At 41.0% G+C, this 16,726-nt stretch overlaps 6 protein-coding genes across 7 annotated transcripts; all 6 read right to left on the minus strand.

Moving 5' to 3' along the window:
- Window positions 1–77: 77 nt before the first annotated feature.
- On the minus strand, window positions 78–1,211 carry LOC108091820 (protein D2). The gene is made up of 2 exons (XM_017191197.1): window positions 988–1,211; window positions 78–648 (listed from the first exon to the last, which is right to left on the minus strand). Exons 1-2 carry the CDS (start codon window positions 1,114–1,116, stop codon window positions 169–171), a joined length of 609 nt encoding a protein of 202 aa, XP_017046686.1. The 5' UTR covers window positions 1,117–1,211; the 3' UTR covers window positions 78–168.
- A 388-nt stretch (window positions 1,212–1,599) lies between these two features.
- LOC108091738 (protein D2) lies at window positions 1,600–2,455 on the minus strand. The gene is made up of 2 exons (XM_017191082.2): window positions 2,274–2,455; window positions 1,600–2,220 (listed from the first exon to the last, which is right to left on the minus strand). The coding sequence occupies exons 1-2, from the start codon at window positions 2,352–2,354 to the stop codon at window positions 1,738–1,740; spliced, it is 564 nt and encodes a 187-aa protein (XP_017046571.1). The 5' UTR covers window positions 2,355–2,455; the 3' UTR covers window positions 1,600–1,737.
- Window positions 2,456–3,670: 1,215 nt separating this feature from the next.
- On the minus strand, window positions 3,671–4,808 carry LOC108091751 (protein D1). The gene is made up of 2 exons (XM_017191096.2): window positions 4,642–4,808; window positions 3,671–4,220 (listed from the first exon to the last, which is right to left on the minus strand). The coding sequence occupies exons 1-2, from the start codon at window positions 4,804–4,806 to the stop codon at window positions 3,720–3,722; spliced, it is 666 nt and encodes a 221-aa protein (XP_017046585.1). The 5' UTR covers window positions 4,807–4,808; the 3' UTR covers window positions 3,671–3,719.
- Window positions 4,809–5,650: 842 nt separating this feature from the next.
- Window positions 5,651–6,989, minus strand: LOC108091728. The gene is made up of 2 exons (XM_017191071.2): window positions 6,481–6,989; window positions 5,651–6,422 (listed from the first exon to the last, which is right to left on the minus strand). The coding sequence occupies exons 1-2, from the start codon at window positions 6,884–6,886 to the stop codon at window positions 5,983–5,985; spliced, it is 846 nt and encodes a 281-aa protein (XP_017046560.1). The 5' UTR covers window positions 6,887–6,989; the 3' UTR covers window positions 5,651–5,982.
- A 3,224-nt stretch (window positions 6,990–10,213) lies between these two features.
- LOC108091731 lies at window positions 10,214–11,972 on the minus strand. Of its 2 annotated transcripts, none has more exons than XM_017191075.1 (4): window positions 11,699–11,972; window positions 11,252–11,495; window positions 10,964–11,145; window positions 10,214–10,605 (listed from the first exon to the last, which is right to left on the minus strand). In XM_017191075.1, exons 1-4 carry the CDS (start codon window positions 11,897–11,899, stop codon window positions 10,465–10,467), a joined length of 768 nt encoding a protein of 255 aa, XP_017046564.1. In that variant the 5' UTR covers window positions 11,900–11,972; the 3' UTR covers window positions 10,214–10,464. The 2 variants fall into 2 exon arrangements, with proteins under 2 accessions (XP_017046564.1, XP_017046563.1); XM_017191074.1 differs by having other exon boundaries at window positions 11,225–11,495.
- Window positions 11,973–14,796: 2,824 nt separating this feature from the next.
- LOC108091736 lies at window positions 14,797–16,573 on the minus strand. The gene is made up of 2 exons (XM_017191079.2): window positions 16,048–16,573; window positions 14,797–15,539 (listed from the first exon to the last, which is right to left on the minus strand). The coding sequence occupies exons 1-2, from the start codon at window positions 16,487–16,489 to the stop codon at window positions 15,061–15,063; spliced, it is 921 nt and encodes a 306-aa protein (XP_017046568.1). The 5' UTR covers window positions 16,490–16,573; the 3' UTR covers window positions 14,797–15,060.
- Window positions 16,574–16,726: the final 153 nt, after the last annotated feature.

A 16,726-nucleotide genomic window follows, 5' to 3' on the forward strand; every position in this document is an offset into this window, starting at 1 on the left:
TGAACACACGGAGATAAATCTTATGGGCATCTTGATATTTCGATTGAACAATATCAGTTCCCAAATTATTTACAATCTTTTTAATCAAAAAAGGGTACTTGGTTTCACTTTATTTAATATTTTCCCCGTGACTGGAAATCCGTATAAAAAGTGCAGAGAAAAGAAAAATTAATTGGACGAAAGTTGTTGGTGCAGCAAGGGCACATAATCATCGTATTGGGCTTGGTAGAAAGTACCGGCGATGGGATTGCCGAGCTGGTGTTTTTCGGCAAACTTGGCTGCGCTAAATTTAGGTCGATCCTTTCGGGATTTATTGCTCACGCGCTCTTCGTCGAACTCCAGTTTTCCGGACTGCTTGTACAGCAGGAAGACGTAGCGATGCAGACCCGTTCCCTCGGGTGGACCCGAGCCAACATAACCGGCGATCTCCTCGCCGCTAGCCAAATCATTTCCAGCAATGTTGACCAGCACCCAGTGCTTGAATTCTCGGAACTTGGGGTTAGAACGACTGGGTGCATCAGGATCGGTCATGATGAGGGTGTAGAAGTCGCCGGGCTGTGCGTCCCACTCCACAATCGGCTGATCCTTAACCTGCGTGGGCGTTAGCTCCACTCCATCCTTGGCTACCAGGCCGTCCTTGTACGTAACCTGTGATTATAGAGATGTTTTAAAATTTTAATTGGCTTTTCATGGTCGGGTGCATTTGCATTGTTTTAACAATGAATATATACTTCCAATCCAATGACATAACCATTACTGGGACTACTATGAGCAACTGAAACACTTGTAGACTTAATGTCCTCGGTTTCGATTAAATATATCAGTCGTTATTGCAGCTGGTTTCCATTCTTTTATTGTAATTACTTTAATCAATAAAATACTTTATGTCAAAGTTAAAAGTTTAATGCCAACTCTTATAGATAAACTTTCTATTGATGCTTTTTATCCAACTAATTATACCTTTTACCTGTTTGTTGATGGCCCTACCTTTAATAACTGGTTTGGTGGCTCGGTAATCACATCGGGGACCACCTGATGACTCCTAAAAACCTCATCCACGGATTCAGCTTGGATGGACATCAAGCAGCTTATTAGTGGCAAGAAAACCAGCAGCATCTTGCAATAAGAAAATTATACCCGAAGATCGACAATCAAACTGGAGAAAAATAGATGTCAGCTCTCGAGCAAGGTTTGTTGAAAACTGAAACCAGTTTGCCGTGATGCCACATTTTTAAAACTAAGCAGAAAGCTTTTTATTTTTATCAACAGCTGAGCAAAAGTGTTCTCAGAACAGTAATTAATGATATATTTGCTTTAAGTCACGCTTGAAAGGAAACAGACGCATGCAACTGCAACTATTCACAGTTTTGTTTATCAAGTGATTAGTTATAGTAATTGGCTATTATTAAAAATATAATTCCCACAAAGTAACTATCATAGAACTTGCCTTATCTTTAATTCGCAATGCAACTATTCCAATTATTTTGTTGAGGTTATTTAAATATATTATATAATTACAATTTAGGTCAAGAAAAAAAATAAGTGTTTAGAAAATATGGAGGTAATATCAAATATAATTGTCCAGTTTAATTTACTGAATGCGTTTCTCAAGTAATTTATTTATTTTAGCAAACATTTTTTTACAGGAATATTTGTGTGAATTTCAAAACAGTAACAATAAAATAATAAACACTTTGTTTTGACATTGGCAACCTATTGTGGTATTATGAGGCTGATCTACTTCTTGCCGGATAGCTGTTTGTATAACTTGGGCACATAGTCGTCCCACTGGGCTTGAAAGAAGTTGCCGGCGATGGGATCCCCCAGCTTGTACTTGTTGATGAACTTCGATGTGCTGAAATTGGCTCGCTTGTCACCGGTCGTCTTTGGGATTTTGGGCTCGCTGCACGTGAGCTTCTGCGGCTGCTTGAAGACCACGAATACGTAGCGATGGAGCCCAGTGCCTTGTGGCGGACCAGAGCCCACATACGCGGTCAAAACCATACCGTTCTCCACTTGGTTGCCTGGAATATTGACCACCAGCCAGTGGTGCCACTCGCGGAACTTGGGATCCTTGCGACTGGGCGCATCCGGATCGGTGAGGATCAGCGTGTATAAGGCGTTTGGATCAGCATCCCACTCAACCTTTGGCTGATTCTGTACCTGTGTGGGGGTCAGCTCCCCGCCCATGTCCACCACCTGACCACCGTCGTAAGTCACCTGGAATCACATAACATGAAGGCACATTGCAGTTGTTAGTCGGCTAAACCTACCTTAAGCAAACTCGTGGGACATGTCTTCAAGATATCCGGAACGATCTTGTGCTTCGAAAAGCAAACGGTAGAATCGGCCATTTTTGGCTGAATGAATAAGAATTTAGACTAAATTAAAGACGTCGAAAAGTTTTATATTTGTTGCTCTTCGCCATCGACACTTTTCTCAAACACGATTTGATGGGAAGGGAAATATTTTTATTGTACTATTTTAAGTACATAATACAAAATTTTAAATAAGGCAAGCAAAAAAAAAAAATGGTAAAAGGTTGTTTATAAAGTTTTATTAATTTTTATTAAAAATATAATTTTATATATGTATGTATATGTATCTAATATCTAGCTTTATCAACGTAATATACACAAGGTTATTTTGCATTGCTCACTTAAGGGGTTATATCCAGTTGCGATTTTGAAAAAATCAAAATTTTTTTTTGCCTATTTTGAATGTAAATATATCTAAGAAGATTATCTGAAAATTTCAAAGTATTCCGGTAAATAGTATTGGAGTAATTAGTGTATTTGTAAAGACGTCTCCCATGTACAATAGTTCAACTAGTAGCCAAAACTTTAAATTCGTTTTTCTCGAAACTATGTCTTCAAAGTCGGTGAGGAAAATTTCTCAGAGACGGCTTGACCGATTGACTTGAAACTTTCACATTCTTTTCTTAGATATTTTTTTCAGGTAATGAGACTTGGAATTTTGGCTCCGACAAAAATTTCGATTTTTTTAGCCACTTCAAAGTTGAAATTTTTGTGCCAAAAACAAAGTTTTATGTTTGGGAAGCCGCCATTTTGTCAAAAATCAAAATTTTGAAAATCCCAAGTCTCATTACCAGCATTTGTCTATTCTTTACGTAATCCTTCTGGTTTTTTGTATTTCTGATCGTTTGGACCGGAGATATTTTCCTCACCGCAAAACCCTTTTTTGAAGTGGACCCTCGGGAGATACATTTTTTTTAAATGTATTCTAAAACTAGAACAAATTACCTATCTTTTCATATATAACACGTATACATACAATAAATAGCCTCTCCAAAAATAATTTTCAAAAAAGCTCATTTTTTTGGCCCCGCAACTGGATATAACCCCTTAAGAAGAATCACCAAGAATTTTCAACATTAAATCCATGGTTTTGAATGCCATATCAGCATAATTTTTTTTTTTTAATTATTTATTAAGTGAAGAAAGTACCTTAACAACACAGGGGTAGTAAATAAAAAAAAAATAAACCAAACCTCAACTTAAATATGAAAATTACATAAATATGACCCTATTGGCGCCTTATTGTTTTGGCAAAGCCTTGTCAGTTAATGTTTTTTTTTAAAGAGCTTACATCGGTTTAATAACTATAAATAAATTTGCAACTGCCCAAATAAATATAACATAATAAAAAATAATCTCACATAGGTTGATTTTTATTAGTATGTAAACCATTCACTCATGTTAATAATAGTAAGCCTTGTGGGAGCCGGGTGATACGATTTTCGTGAGCGCTGGCACATCGGTATTCCAGCTGGCGGTGAAAAAGTTCCCAGCCACGGGATACCCCAGTCTATATTTCTTCGCAAAGTCTTTGACCGTGAACCCATTGCGTCCCCTAACGGAGTGCTTGGGCAGCTTTGGGAAGGAGAACTTGGTGTAGTCCCGCTGCCTGTAGAGCAGGAAGATAAACCGGTGGGTTCCGGTCCCCGCCAGCGGAGCGGCTCCCATATACCCCACTCGCACGTCGCCGAGGGGCAGATGATTGCCGGGGATGTTCAGCACCATCCAGTGCAGGAACTCCCGGTGCGTGGGCGTCACTACGTTGGGCACATCCGGATCCACCATCAGCAGTGTATAGTAGTTTTCCGGTTCCGAGGGCCATTTCAAGGCGGGTTCGTCGCGCACTTCCATCGGCTCCAGTGGCTTTCCACTATGTGCTATTACATTGCCGTGGTATGTGACCTTTGTAAAGACAAGGGAAACGTTTACTTAAAGTAACCCAAAAGCTTGTTCTATTGATGTTTGCTTTCTTTAAACAGATTGGCAGACTAAGCGACTTTAGGAACCATTTAAATATAAAGTGTTGCATACACATCGGCGTTATATGTACCCATAACATATATATATACACATTCTGAAAACTTTCTTAAATCATTGCTGTTGGCAATGTTTAAAATGTTTGAAATTATTACATTTATTATTTATTTTCTCTTTAATAAACTTTCGGATCGTGAAACCTTTACGTTTATAAACGATTCAGCTGATTATGAAAGCTTTTAACGTCTTTAAATTGAATTTAAAATTGAGCTGAGTTTAAAGTTCTTATTAGGTAATTTTGTTCTTTCTGTCACCGCTATATGACATTAATTTTTTGCTTACTTACATTAAGGAACTCCTGCGGACCGATCTCGATCACGTCTGGTATAACATCCATTGTCCTCATGATCTTGCTGACTTGCGTATCCGACTGATGATCTCCCCTGATTTGCCTCAGACTGAAACTCAGATCGAAGCTGAAGAGAAGAACAACCAACAGGATAAACAGCATTGTGTAGAAACTCTATGACTGACTGAGGATCTGATTCTTGCTGCCCTTAAATACTAAGTCCGTCTAGCAATTGAATTCTACCTGGCCAATTGGCCAAAACAGCTGTTAGTACCAAATGGTTTGGCCATTCGCGCTGGGCTCCTAAAACATCATAAAGTAAACTGTCGTGATGCCGGCCAATTAGAAGTTTACTACCACCACCCACAGCAATTGCGTGTTGGCGGATTCTAATAACATGCAATACGATATCAGTTAGTACCTCGTTTAGTTGACAGACTATTAAGCTAAGTGCCGCTGACTCTTTTACATGCAAATCTGGAATACACTTTTTTTTGCAGGGTATAGTTAGTTGGCCAACTGTAATTTGGGAATTTTTACAATGTTTAACATTAAAAACATTAACAAACTGTTTGAAAGTAAGTTTTTTTGCTTTTGTAAGTCAATAAACTTAAAAAAAATTAGAAAATAATAAAGGTCAAATCAAAAATGGAATCTCTAAAAACTTTCACTATTTCTTAAAGTATTCTGCGGTATGCAAACTAATTAACTGATAAATATCGAGCCGAAGGCCTTAGCTGCTATGGCTCTTAACCATAAGTTAGCTCTTAGTTTATAACTATTTGTTAGCTTTAGATAAATAAATAAATAAATAAACTGATAAATATTTAAAAAAAAGGAAAAACTACAATAAATCAATTTTTCCCCTTTCCCTAAGAAAATATAATATTATTGTAAGTGCATATTAAATTCATTGTAGAATCTTTTGGTTAAATTCAATTAAATAAATAAAACCCAATCTTAGTAAACACGAAACCCCTTAAGCAAAGAACGAGTGCAAGGCATGTTTTAAATTTTTGCATTTTTAATAAATTAAATAAATATTAATTCAATTCAGTTTGATTTTTTGGTCGATTTGTGACGAAGAGGCGAAGGCAAAAAGACAAAAAGGGAGAGTGAAGAAAGATGGTATGAGAGGGGGAAAATCAGGCTAAGTGGGGGAGTGGTAACAGCTGAAGAATGGCTAAAACTCTCGCGTGCTTAACCCTTAACGACTACAATTATGGCCTGGGCAGGTTCCGGTTCCATTTGGTCTGTGCGACTCGCAGCGATCCCTCCCTCGGGAAGGACCACGAATGTCCTTGGTATGTACAATGCGGTGAATGGCTTTCCCCTTGCTTAGGAGGACGAGCTGTAGCTGGACGAAGAGCCCGAGGATCCCGACGAGGAGCCCGAGGAGTACGACGACGAGCTGCTGGGGTGGTACGAGCTGTAGGCAAGGTTCTGCGAGTCCCAACGGGCATAGGGTCCTCCGCTCATGGGCTCCCAGCTGCTGGGATCGTACGAGGAGGCCGTGGTGCTGGGAACGCCGTATTCGCTGGCTGGAACTGGAGCGGGCATGGGCACCATGTTCATCTTCATGCCACCGAGCTTCTGGATGAGGTTGTAGATCAGGAAGCCGAGCACCAGCTTAATGGCGATCTTGGACAGGATCAGAGCCTTGGTGGCCTTCAGACCGATCAGAGCCAGCAGGATGGGCATGATCACCTTCAACTTGATCTTCATCAGCAGCAGCAGGGGCAGGAACAGCTTGTCCTTGTTCTTCTTCTCAGCACGACCTGGGGAACCACTTTTAAATTAGCATATATTAAGAGTAAATTTCGCATGATTACTGACCCTCATCCTTGGGCAGTTCCAGGTCGAATCCGCGGTCCGAGCGATAGGTCATCACGGAGCCGGCGAAGAAGGTCTGCGGCAGCTGCAGCCGCATCTCGTTGGTGTTCAGAATGCGACCCAGGCGGTCCACGATGACCTTGTCGATGACGTCGTCGCTCAGGGCACGACCACTGACCTCCTCCTCCTCCACGTTGGCCACCACGTCCAGGTAGCTGAGCACCTTCTCCTTGAGGCAATGCATGGCATTGGCATGGAAGCACTTATCCACAATGGTCGAGATCAGCTCGTCGGAGCTGTGGATGCGCGGGGTCACCGCGTTCTCGATGGCGGCTCCGGACACGGAAGATGAGGCCACCAGCAGCAGGGCACAGCCGATCGCGAGCAAGGACGAGAAGCGGGAAGCCATTGTGTTTGCAGTCGAGTTAATCACTATCTAATATGGATTCCACACTACCAGAGCGCGTAGTGTTCACTGTGGAGTCGATGCGACGACAATGTTGGGTGATTTGCCGATCGGTTCGGGTTTTATACTGCCGCTCCCCGAGAGCGCCAAAGAGACCCGCGCTGGTTTTTTGGAGTGCACAATTTGCTTTTGGACAGCCCGGCGCACCAAGTGACGAGCGACGAAAGTCAAGCCGCGGCCAAGTCCACGGAAAGCAAGTGGCCAAAGTTTTTCACCAAAAAAAAAAAGTGAAAAAGAAAACAAGAACACTGTGGGGGAGGGTAACGAATATTTGATACCTCTTTTTCAGGACACTGCTTTTCATATCTATCTAAATATATCTAAATATATTCAGTTGTTAAAGATTAAAGGTTAATAAAACACAATAGTACATATCAAATGTATACGTACTGATATCCAAAGAATTGTTTTTAAAGTTGATATAACGATTATTTAAAGGACTAAGGCCTAAAGACTCATAAATCATGCCATAACTTGGGATGTGGGTAGAAAGATAAAAAGTATAAAAACATAGATCCAAAAATAAAATAATTACGGTATTAAAAACTTGAATTTCATTTACATTGGGAGGGTCAGGGTGAGTATAAATGAATTGAAAGAATTTATCATTGTATAAAAGAAAAGCCTCTAATCTGAATTTTTACTGCTTAAGATATCGGGTTAACTTTTGCAAATGAACGAATTGGAAATGGTTACCTTTTTTCTGGATTCCTGCGAAGTTCATTACTCAAGTATCAATCGATAATACGTCATTCAAAGTTCAATATACCCTTGCCCTTTTCAAATACCCAGCCCCAAAACAGTAGCCTCTCCTCTGTTAACTGGGTTGCCGTTGCCCCCCAAGCTTTCTCGCTTTCCATATCGGCCTCAGACACCTAACCCATCTAACCCTCCCACCAGCCACCAGCCAAAGTTGCATTATTGACGCCTCGATGGAAATAACTTTTGTTGGCCATTAGTATGCAGGTCCATTACTCTTACGCGACCGTCCGCAAGAAAGCCGAATCGAAGACACGTACATACTTTGGCGTATTGTGTCAAATTTCGATACAAGAAATCAGTACGGAACTCAACTTCGATTTGGTATTGACTCCTCAGTGGACTTGATACGTTTTTTGTAGGCGGAACTGCGGCTTCGATTTCGCATCGCCTTCAATTATTATTTTGTTTGCTTTTCTTCCGATTACGAAATAGATTTTCGTTTTTATTTGTGCCACATCTATTTGGATGACACACTTTTTAATAATTAACATAAACTGAAGTTCCTGTCCATATTTGTCTTTAAATTTTAATGAAAGTTGTAATCATTAAGTCGAGAATTTAATACTATTATACAATTTCATAAAGGGTTGGTGGCAAGAATTAACCTAACTTAATAAACTCTAATATTATCTACCTCGTGGTTTCCTGCTTAAATTTAAAACAAGATAAAAAGGATTGTAATTTTATTAGTTCTCTTAGCTTTGCTATATTTAATTGTAAACTAAGAATAAGGATATAAGGCGGTTTCTTTTAACTGCTTTGCATTCTTCAACACGAAGAATTCCAAAAGATTTTTATTTTGCGACTGAAAATTTCAAAACAAACTTGGTTGTGATTCAAACACTAGATCGAATTTTTGAAAAACGCCAGCAGATTATGCAAGTAACATCTCTACTTCGCCTGCCAAAATCAACGAAATCATCATAGATTATCTAATCGTCAGTTTAAATAATTCAAAAGGTGTATTTGCCTTGTTTATTTCACCGACAGGTTATTTTATGTGTAACACCCGCATCCTACGATAAAAGAAATTGGACAGCTTAATTTTTATTTCACTAGCGCCACACTTTGCTTGGTTCGTGCCAAAAAAATCAGTTGAATGTTTTATTCGCTGCGATAAATTTCCATAAGCTCGTGTCTTGGCTTCAACTCGATGTTTGTGATGCTCGTGATGATGTGTGGTTGTATGTTGACCAGCGATTATGAAAGCGCCGCCACCTGTTCAGGTGTGAACACAAACCACCGGAATCCTTGTTCAAACTCCGGTTCACTCGCCTGACAAATTGGCTTAAATTCTGTGAAAATTGCCAGCAGCGAAAGGCCAGTGCCCGAAAATGCCTATGTTAAGCCAATTTTCACACTTTGTTTGCTCCCTGAACACACATGCGCTGAAAATTGGTGCTTGACCCTCCTAGAATTTCATTTGGGCCCAATGAAATGTGTGCATATTATCTTATGCATAAAGCGAAAATAAAATAAATATATTTGCATAAAAATACATACCAATTTTTTCCAAGGAAGTAATTGAAAAGCATGACTTTGCAACATATTTTTAATAAATTTATTTTTGTGAGATAATTTAAAATAATACAAAAATAAAAACCATTTAATATAAAATTTAAAAACAGTCCTTTTTATTATTGTTACCGATCAAAAAATACCTTATAAATCTACTGATTTCTTGCATAAAGTTTTTACTCAATTTAATGCAACGAGATGTTTCAATTTTAACTAACTTTTTATAACTCAGACATAAATTGAGGAGCATTAAAAATCTAGAAATTTCTTTCGGCAGCGCTTTTGCTTCAGCGGTGCAATTTGTCGAAATCAAAAAGATTGTCCTTTGTGGCGCATTTTTAATAAAATTCCTGCGAAGACCTTCTCGGTGCACTTGAGCGTAATCAAAGCTGAGGCCGACATTCATGACAAGGATTTATTTGTGAGTTTTCAATTTATATTTGGGCCACCCATCGATTTGTGTCTGTTGCCAGACATATGCCTCAGTGAGCGGCATTCAGGACAAAAATGTCCCTGATCTATTGGCCCTCGCTTCTTTCTTGTGGGCGAAAGAATATAGAAAGACTTTCACTCTCCGACGCCTGGCAACTTTCGCACAAGTGAAATGAGGAAATTTCAATTTAAATGCTTAAATTATATGCAGTTAATCAATTTAATCGACTCTTCCAGCCAAGCCTAAAAAGCGACTTGAGTTGAATATTTAATTAGATTTTCTGCCGTGGGTCGGCGTCTGCTGTGGATTAAATTTGGCTAATTAGGACACAATTGCTGTGCCGGCGATGGCTTATACATATTGCATGCCAAGTGAAATTGGCCGAGAATCCGAGAGCACTGCCGTGGGGTGGAAAGGTTAATTAGGCCTGTTGGCTTGAGCATTCAACCGGTGCGGTTTAAACCACTGGCTGTTTCCGCCAAACGCCATGAGGTTAATCTTTAATCTGGTCTTAAATGCTGACCTGCAGGAGCTCCATCAATAAATGATACATAATATAGCATATTCAAGGCATTTATTTTGCTACTTTATTTTGGTGCTTTGCTTCTCTGTGCTCCTAATCTCTTGTTTTCAATAAATAGTTAATAAATATTATAAGTAAAGTCTAAGGAAACGAGCAGCGCAGGGATTATGGCACAAAGTCACAGAATATTCCTAACAATTAACAGATGATTTTGTGCTTTTGTGACCACTTGTTGGCTTCAAGCTGCTCTGCTCCACTTGGTTCTCGGGGGATCTTCTGAGTGGCTTAAGCGTAGGCCTGGTAGGCCAGGGTTTGGGCCAACTTCTGGGGCTGCTCAACAACGGGGGCGGGAACAGAGCCAAAGGTGCGACCATCCCAAGGACCATGGGCGGTGATGTGGGCGGTGTGATGGTGATCATGCGCAATCTAAAGGGTAGATTACAAAACATATTTATAAATAATGATCTATATTCTATTATATAGATTATCTCTACTATATTTAATATATTAGATGCTAGTGTTGGTTGGGTTGTCAGTTTGGTGGTTTGGTTGGGAAGCGGGAGAGTGTGGGCGAGGATTCTGGCTCGACTTACCCTGCTGCTGCCGCCCTCTTGACTTCCTATACATACATACATGCACTACATACGACACTTAATTGCAATAAAGTTTGCTTCGAGCTCCACGCCCAACATCATCCCAACACACCAAACGCACACTAATTACCACATCCGGCGAATGCCTAGAAGACAATTGGAGAGGCGTTTTAATATCCTGGCCGGCTTACCTTTTTGCACAATTGGAAAATGGCCAAACCAACCGAGACAATGAAGGAGAAGAAGCCCAGAGCCAAGGCGTTGAAGGCCTTGATCTTCAGGATGCCAATGGCCATGGGGATCACGGTGATGGCCTTCAGCAGGATGAGCACCAGGATGGGCATGGCCAGCTTGCGGAGGCGGTGCTTCTTGCCTGTAAAATCAAAAGCGACTCAGTTTAGAATCTGATAAACAGTCTAAGAGGCAATTAGGCATGCGGAAAGTGAACCCACCCTTCTTGAAGATGTTGCCCTTCTTACCCCTGGCTTCTTCACCGGTGCTCTCGTCATCGTCGTTCAGCTGGAGGTTCAGGTTCAGCTGGTTGCTGGCCAGGTTGCGGGCCGAGACGGTGACCTTGGCGTCGGCCAAGGGCAAGTCCATGCTGACATCGTGTCCGCGGATATAGTTCTCAATGGCATCCACGAATCCATCGGCACTGCTGGCACGAGCTTCGCTGACTGGAGCGGTCTTTTGGCCATTGGAGCGCACCTCCAGGTTGGAAACCTATTTTAGTTATCATTCCGTTTTAGACAGTATTTTAAAAGGGATTAAAGAAGATTTTCTAATTCGCTATATGGATTCTATTTACCTTATTAAGATCATTAAATGAACTACTTTAATTTATTTTTGAAAATTTTTAAATTCAACACTAATTCTCTTTAAAGTATGAATCTTGTATCACAAATAGTAATTGTATTTAAACTCACCTGGAAGCTGTCTTTGCTCATCACATTGTCCACGAACCGCATGGCCCGCTCTTTGATGCAGGCCATCGAGTCTTGGCCGCTGGCGCACTTGCTCTGCTCCTCGGCGATGAGCCGCTGCAGCTGTTCGGTGGAGCTACCTGCCGCCTGTCCCATCGCCACGAGGGCCGCCACACCGATAATCACAAGGAGCAACTTGGCCATTTTGCTGTTTAGGTTGTTTGTTCAGGTTCGCCGCTGGTTAACACACAACTCGCCTCTGCGCTGGCACAATTGCGTTTAATAATCGTTTTTCTATTGTTCACGATTTTTATACTCACTGGATCTTTAACTCGTTCGCTGCCGAATGGCCGGACGAAAGAAATGGCCGGAGAAGACATGAATGAAGCGAGCGTCGACAGAGCCGCTCCAACTTTGTTGTTTTCGCCGTTTGTGTGCGTGCCTCGGCGCACCACGTGTCGTATGCTTAATGTGGCTTTATTTCCAACGCGTGCCGGCCGCATCCACGGGTTTTCTTTGTGGGTGGATCTCTGCATTCGAAAATAATTTCAAAAACAGTAAAATACACCTAGAATGTTATCTTTTTCTATTTTTTAGTATTCTTTTTATATTATTGTTTTAATATAGGTAAAATAATGTTACCCTTTTACCCTATCCACAATAATAAATCAACTTGTATACCACATTTTGTAAATAGACTTAGATATGACTTATTTTCAGAGGCCTTTAATTATTTATTTAAATACGAATGTAGAAGAGTATGAGAAGGTAAAAGGTTGAGTCTAAAAATGTATACCTAAATATAATAAACTACAGACAAATATTTAAAATCATAACATTATTGAAATTATGTTGCTACATTGCTGCGCTTAAATGTATGCACAGCATTTTGAACATCTTTTACATAAGTTAGGTTTTGTTTATAAAGTAAACCCGCTTTTAACTGAACTGTTCGCAAAGGTTTATTAACAGGTGTTGATTTGAACTTGATTCGAAAGTGTTTCCCAAATACTTTTTTCAAGTGTAGGAATACTATTCAACAGTTTGCTCTTACATAGATTTTGAAACGCCATTAAGAAAGCTAAGATGGGGAGTGACCCTTACCATTCACTGATTCAATTTGGTCACAATAAAACAGCCCCATACTTTTGGTAATTAGTTAGGTCCAACAAGAAAATGACGACTTTCTAGAAAAGGAAATACGAAACCTTCTTAAAGTTGTTGTCCCAAAGCAAACTTAACACACACTAATGACTAGGGAAAAGCAATTTCAGAAACTTTGCTGCAAACAGAATGTTACACTTGATTTATAAAAAAGTTCTTTAAGAAAAGGGAACAAGGTAAATAAAGTTGCGGACAAAGTATAAAAAGAAAGTTTGTAATAAGAATTTCGCATTCTTCTTTGTTTTCTTTCAGGTACTAAATGAGTGTTCCCCTGGCTCTTTAAAAAACTAAAATCGATTAGCGGGTCTTTAAAAAGTTTTAATTGACCGTTATCATAAAAATTCTTTACTGAATAAATAATGATCATAGGCTTTTAACAGGAGGCATTTGCAGGGACCTTTTGTGGTCGTAAACCGTTTATTGGCCACAAGAAACTAGCAATTAAAGTAACGCAACACATAATTTTATACAGCCGGTTCACGCCAAATTGCGCAAACTAATTACAGCACTCAAATCATAATAATAATTATTATTTTAATTGGGGAAGGAACATGGAAGCGGCTCAATGGACTTTGATTGGTCGGTGGCCAAACCGAGTGACCACCTACATGTCAATGAAATAGAAAGTGTTTTTCCTAAATGAAAGCGAAAGTGACATGTCCACCACCGTTCCTCCGAGTTATCCAAGTCATGCGCTGAATTTCGAAATACGGTTGAAATATGAATCTCGTGCATTGATTACGCGCGGTTCGCCATGAAAATTGATTTGATAGCGAGTCCAGTGTTTCGCTGCCATTTTTCGGTTTTCGATAGTGTCGTTTGGTCAAAAGTTTCACCATTTCATTGGCGAACAATTTGCCATTCTGGTCGCATTTCTTTTCGGAGCCAATGAAATTGGAAAACTTTTTCATATTCCAAATTGTTGCGTAGAAACGATGTCCAAGCGATGGCGGCCAAGTGCATGCCGTTAAATATAAATGAAGTGTCGTAGCTCAATGGTGTTATTGCTTTTCAATTTCAGGTTTTCGGTGTTGGATTCTCTTTTATTTTTGTTGGCGCCACTGCCATTTTGCATTGTTTCACGCCGACGCCGCCGACATTTTAGCTAGGAGATATGTGTTTGCGGCAGGCAGCTTTCCAACCATCTGCGTCAGGTGGTTCGGTGGTTTCGTTGGGCGGCTATTGGCAATTGATATGACCGCACCGCTGGCCATCGATTTTCTCTCTGCGATGGACAGAAGCCCAGCAAGTAAGAAAAGAATGCAATAAATACAATTTCCATATTGCTTTCAGGTTTATTTTGCTTCCTGTGGCGAGAGGAAATGAAATCTCCTGAAAGTATGCTATAAATAAAAGATAGTTATATGGGGTCATAATTGCATTTATTCAGAAATAACATTAAATTAAAAGAAATTCTTTGGTGAAATTGGTGATGTTAAAAAAACTCTGCACTCATTTTTAAAGACAATAAAAACAGATATTCTCGTTAAAGTGGAAGCAAATGTATAAAGCTCGTGCACCAGAAATAAAAATGCATTTGATATACGTACAAAGTATTTGCATGGAACTTTATCCCAAAGAAGCATTAACCTAAACACCCCTTTGAATTTGAATACGCAGGGTGCATGTGGGAAATAAGAAGCATTTTCTACCTGGAATATAAAGTGTGTGCATTCCATTTAAGGGTTTCTCAGTGGTTTTGCTCCCCCGCTGTTTTCACCTCCTTGCATGTATGTTGAATTCAACATAAAATCTCGTTGGCATTTTTATCAGGCACTTGGGAAAAGTTGCACTCGTTACTCTGTGGTGTTTAATTTGTTGGATTCTCCGGAGGAACTGTTGACGGATCTTCGTAAAAGGAAACTCCGCGCATTAGAAAAGTTTTCGGGTTAATTACCCATTTTTCCTGGGGTTGGCAAGACCCAAAAAGTCTTCAATTAGGCACATTTGGTTTGCATGCTTTTATTCAAGTAACATTTACGCAAAAGGACAGCAGAGCTAATTCCCACTCAGTACCTTTAAAACGCCTTGGGGTTTTATTTTTCTTTATGGTTCTTTGCTTTGTACACTTTTCAATAAATAAATAAATAAACAATACGCCGAGAGAGCCGTGCGTTTCAACTACTTAGCTTAGAGCGAAATAAATAAGGTTGCAGTTTGGCCAAATTTCGTAAGAAGGGTTTTGGTTTGTGGTCCACGGCTCACTTCTGACCCGCGTAGGCCAAGTCCTGGGCATCCTGCGGCTCCTGCGAGGATCGGGCCCAGGCATGGGGATCCCAGGCGGGCGAGGGGTGCTCCAGGTGCTCGATGTGCTCCACCGGCAGGTCCACGTGGTGGTCGATGTGGTGCTCCAGGTGGTGGTCGATGTGATGCGGCACAATGTGCTCGATGTGGTGCGGCACCACATGCTCGATGTGGTGGGGCACAACGTGCTCAATGTGGTGCGGTACCACATGGTCCACGTGGTGGGGGTAGTGCACCACCTCGTAGTTGACGATCTTGGGCTTGGCAATCTTGAAGATAACCAAGGCTCCAGACAGCACCAACGAGAGCAGACCCAAGGTCATGGCCTTCCAGGTCTTCAGGGCAATCAGGCCCAAAGCCAGTGGCACCAGCACAGTGGTCTTCAGTTTCAGGCCCAGCAGGAAGGGCAGAATCGCCTTGCGGATCATGCCTCGTCCTGGAAAAAATAACATAAGATTGGGTTTAGTATTCATTTTTTAGTTTGTTTTAAATATCAAGTAGAAAATCTTTGGTCCAATTTAATCTTGACCAACCTTACACTATAAATCTTTTAAATTTTTTATTGACCAGCATATTAACCTTAACCCAACTATGTCAACTAAGATGTATGCTAATATATTTATAAAAACCGATGAATGCTTTTGAATTTAAATTTCATTTATGCAGATAAGAGAAGTATTTGAAAGAAATTGAGAATTTAAATTTCAATTTTATAATTTAAATAATTACATTTTTGTTGGCGGGCTTAAATGGCAAGTAAAATTTAATTTGCACGTGTTTTCATAGCTCCCTAGCATGTTTGAAAGGGGAGGATGTAACTGGCAACTCTAGTATGGGTAATATTGAAAAATTTCAAATTTTCGAAGACTTTTATCACAGCTCAGCAAATGCAGTCAAGTTATTAATTATTTTTTTGCACTTTTATAATATGGTTTCATACACACCTTCATTGGCAGCTGCCAGAGGAATCACTCCACCCTGGGTGAGTGGGTTCGCCATGAGGAAGTCGGGCACCAGGGAGCGGGCCTCCGAGGAGCGGAAGTACTCGGGAGCCTGGATCCTCAGCGAGTGGCTGGCCAGATAGGCGTCGATGTCGTCCAAGAGGCGTTCCTCCGGGTTCATCGAGCGGGATTCCATCTTCTCCGCGGTGCGAACAATGGACAGGCGCTCGGTGATGCGCACCTCCGGCTGGCGGAGGGCAGAGTTGAACCACTGGAGGGCCTTGGGGCGGACGCAGGAGACGCTCAGGTCCTTCAGGCAGCCGTGGTACATATCGAGGGCCAGTTGGGTGGCGCTCTGGGGTGCCGACTGACCTTCGGTGGGGGCGGAGTGGGCGGCGGAGAGCGCCGCAAGGGCGACTATCAGACAGGCGGCGGTGCTCTTCATCCTGACGGCGGTTTATCCACAACTCTCTCTCTTTTCGGATCGGTGGTGCGCACGCGTTGGCCACTCAGCGGGTTATGCAAATGTCGCACGGGCACCGCTTGGTTTTTATACGGCGGTACTTTGCTAATTGAATTGCGTATGCCAGGTACGCACGGGCTCTTTTTCCACACTGCTTTGGGCTCCAGCTTTAGCGACCATTTCGCTTTGTTGTCAAAGTCATGGAAAGCGCAAGTTGAC

Source organism: Drosophila ficusphila, unplaced genomic scaffold (genome assembly GCF_018152265.1).
Source record: "Drosophila ficusphila isolate 14025-0441.05 unplaced genomic scaffold, ASM1815226v1 contig_791, whole genome shotgun sequence".
NCBI classification, from domain to species: domain Eukaryota; kingdom Metazoa; phylum Arthropoda; class Insecta; order Diptera; family Drosophilidae; genus Drosophila; species Drosophila ficusphila.

Coding starts and splice junctions, on each gene's coding strand:
- LOC108091820 (XM_017191197.1), bottom strand. CDS start 1,116: ATGCTGCTGGTTTTCTTGCCACTAATAAGCTGCTTGATGTCCATCCAA. Junction 649..987: donor CACCAAACCAGTTATTAAAG/GTAGGGCCATCA, acceptor CTATAATCACAG/GTTACGTACAAGGACGGCCT.
- LOC108091738 (XM_017191082.2), bottom strand. CDS start 2,354: ATGGCCGATTCTACCGTTTGCTTTTCGAAGCACAAGATCGTTCCGGAT. Junction 2,221..2,273: donor GTCCCACGAGTTTGCTTAAG/GTAGGTTTAGCC, acceptor ATGTGATTCCAG/GTGACTTACGACGGTGGTCA.
- LOC108091751 (XM_017191096.2), bottom strand. CDS start 4,806: ATGCTGTTTATCCTGTTGGTTGTTCTTCTCTTCAGCTTCGATCTGAGT. Junction 4,221..4,641: donor GTCCGCAGGAGTTCCTTAAT/GTAAGTAAGCAA, acceptor GTCTTTACAAAG/GTCACATACCACGGCAATGT.
- LOC108091728 (XM_017191071.2), bottom strand. CDS start 6,886: ATGGCTTCCCGCTTCTCGTCCTTGCTCGCGATCGGCTGTGCCCTGCTG. Junction 6,423..6,480: donor GGAACTGCCCAAGGATGAGG/GTCAGTAATCAT, acceptor GTGGTTCCCCAG/GTCGTGCTGAGAAGAAGAAC.
- LOC108091731 (XM_017191074.1), bottom strand. CDS start 11,899: ATGGCCAAGTTGCTCCTTGTGATTATCGGTGTGGCGGCCCTCGTGGCG. Junction 11,496..11,698: donor TGAGCAAAGACAGCTTCCAG/GTGAGTTTAAAT, acceptor TAACTAAAATAG/GTTTCCAACCTGGAGGTGCG. Junction 11,146..11,224: donor GGGCAACATCTTCAAGAAGG/GTGGGTTCACTT, acceptor TTGATTTTACAG/GCAAGAAGCACCGCCTCCGC.
- LOC108091736 (XM_017191079.2), bottom strand. CDS start 16,489: ATGAAGAGCACCGCCGCCTGTCTGATAGTCGCCCTTGCGGCGCTCTCC. Junction 15,540..16,047: donor TCTGGCAGCTGCCAATGAAG/GTGTGTATGAAA, acceptor TATTTTTTCCAG/GACGAGGCATGATCCGCAAG.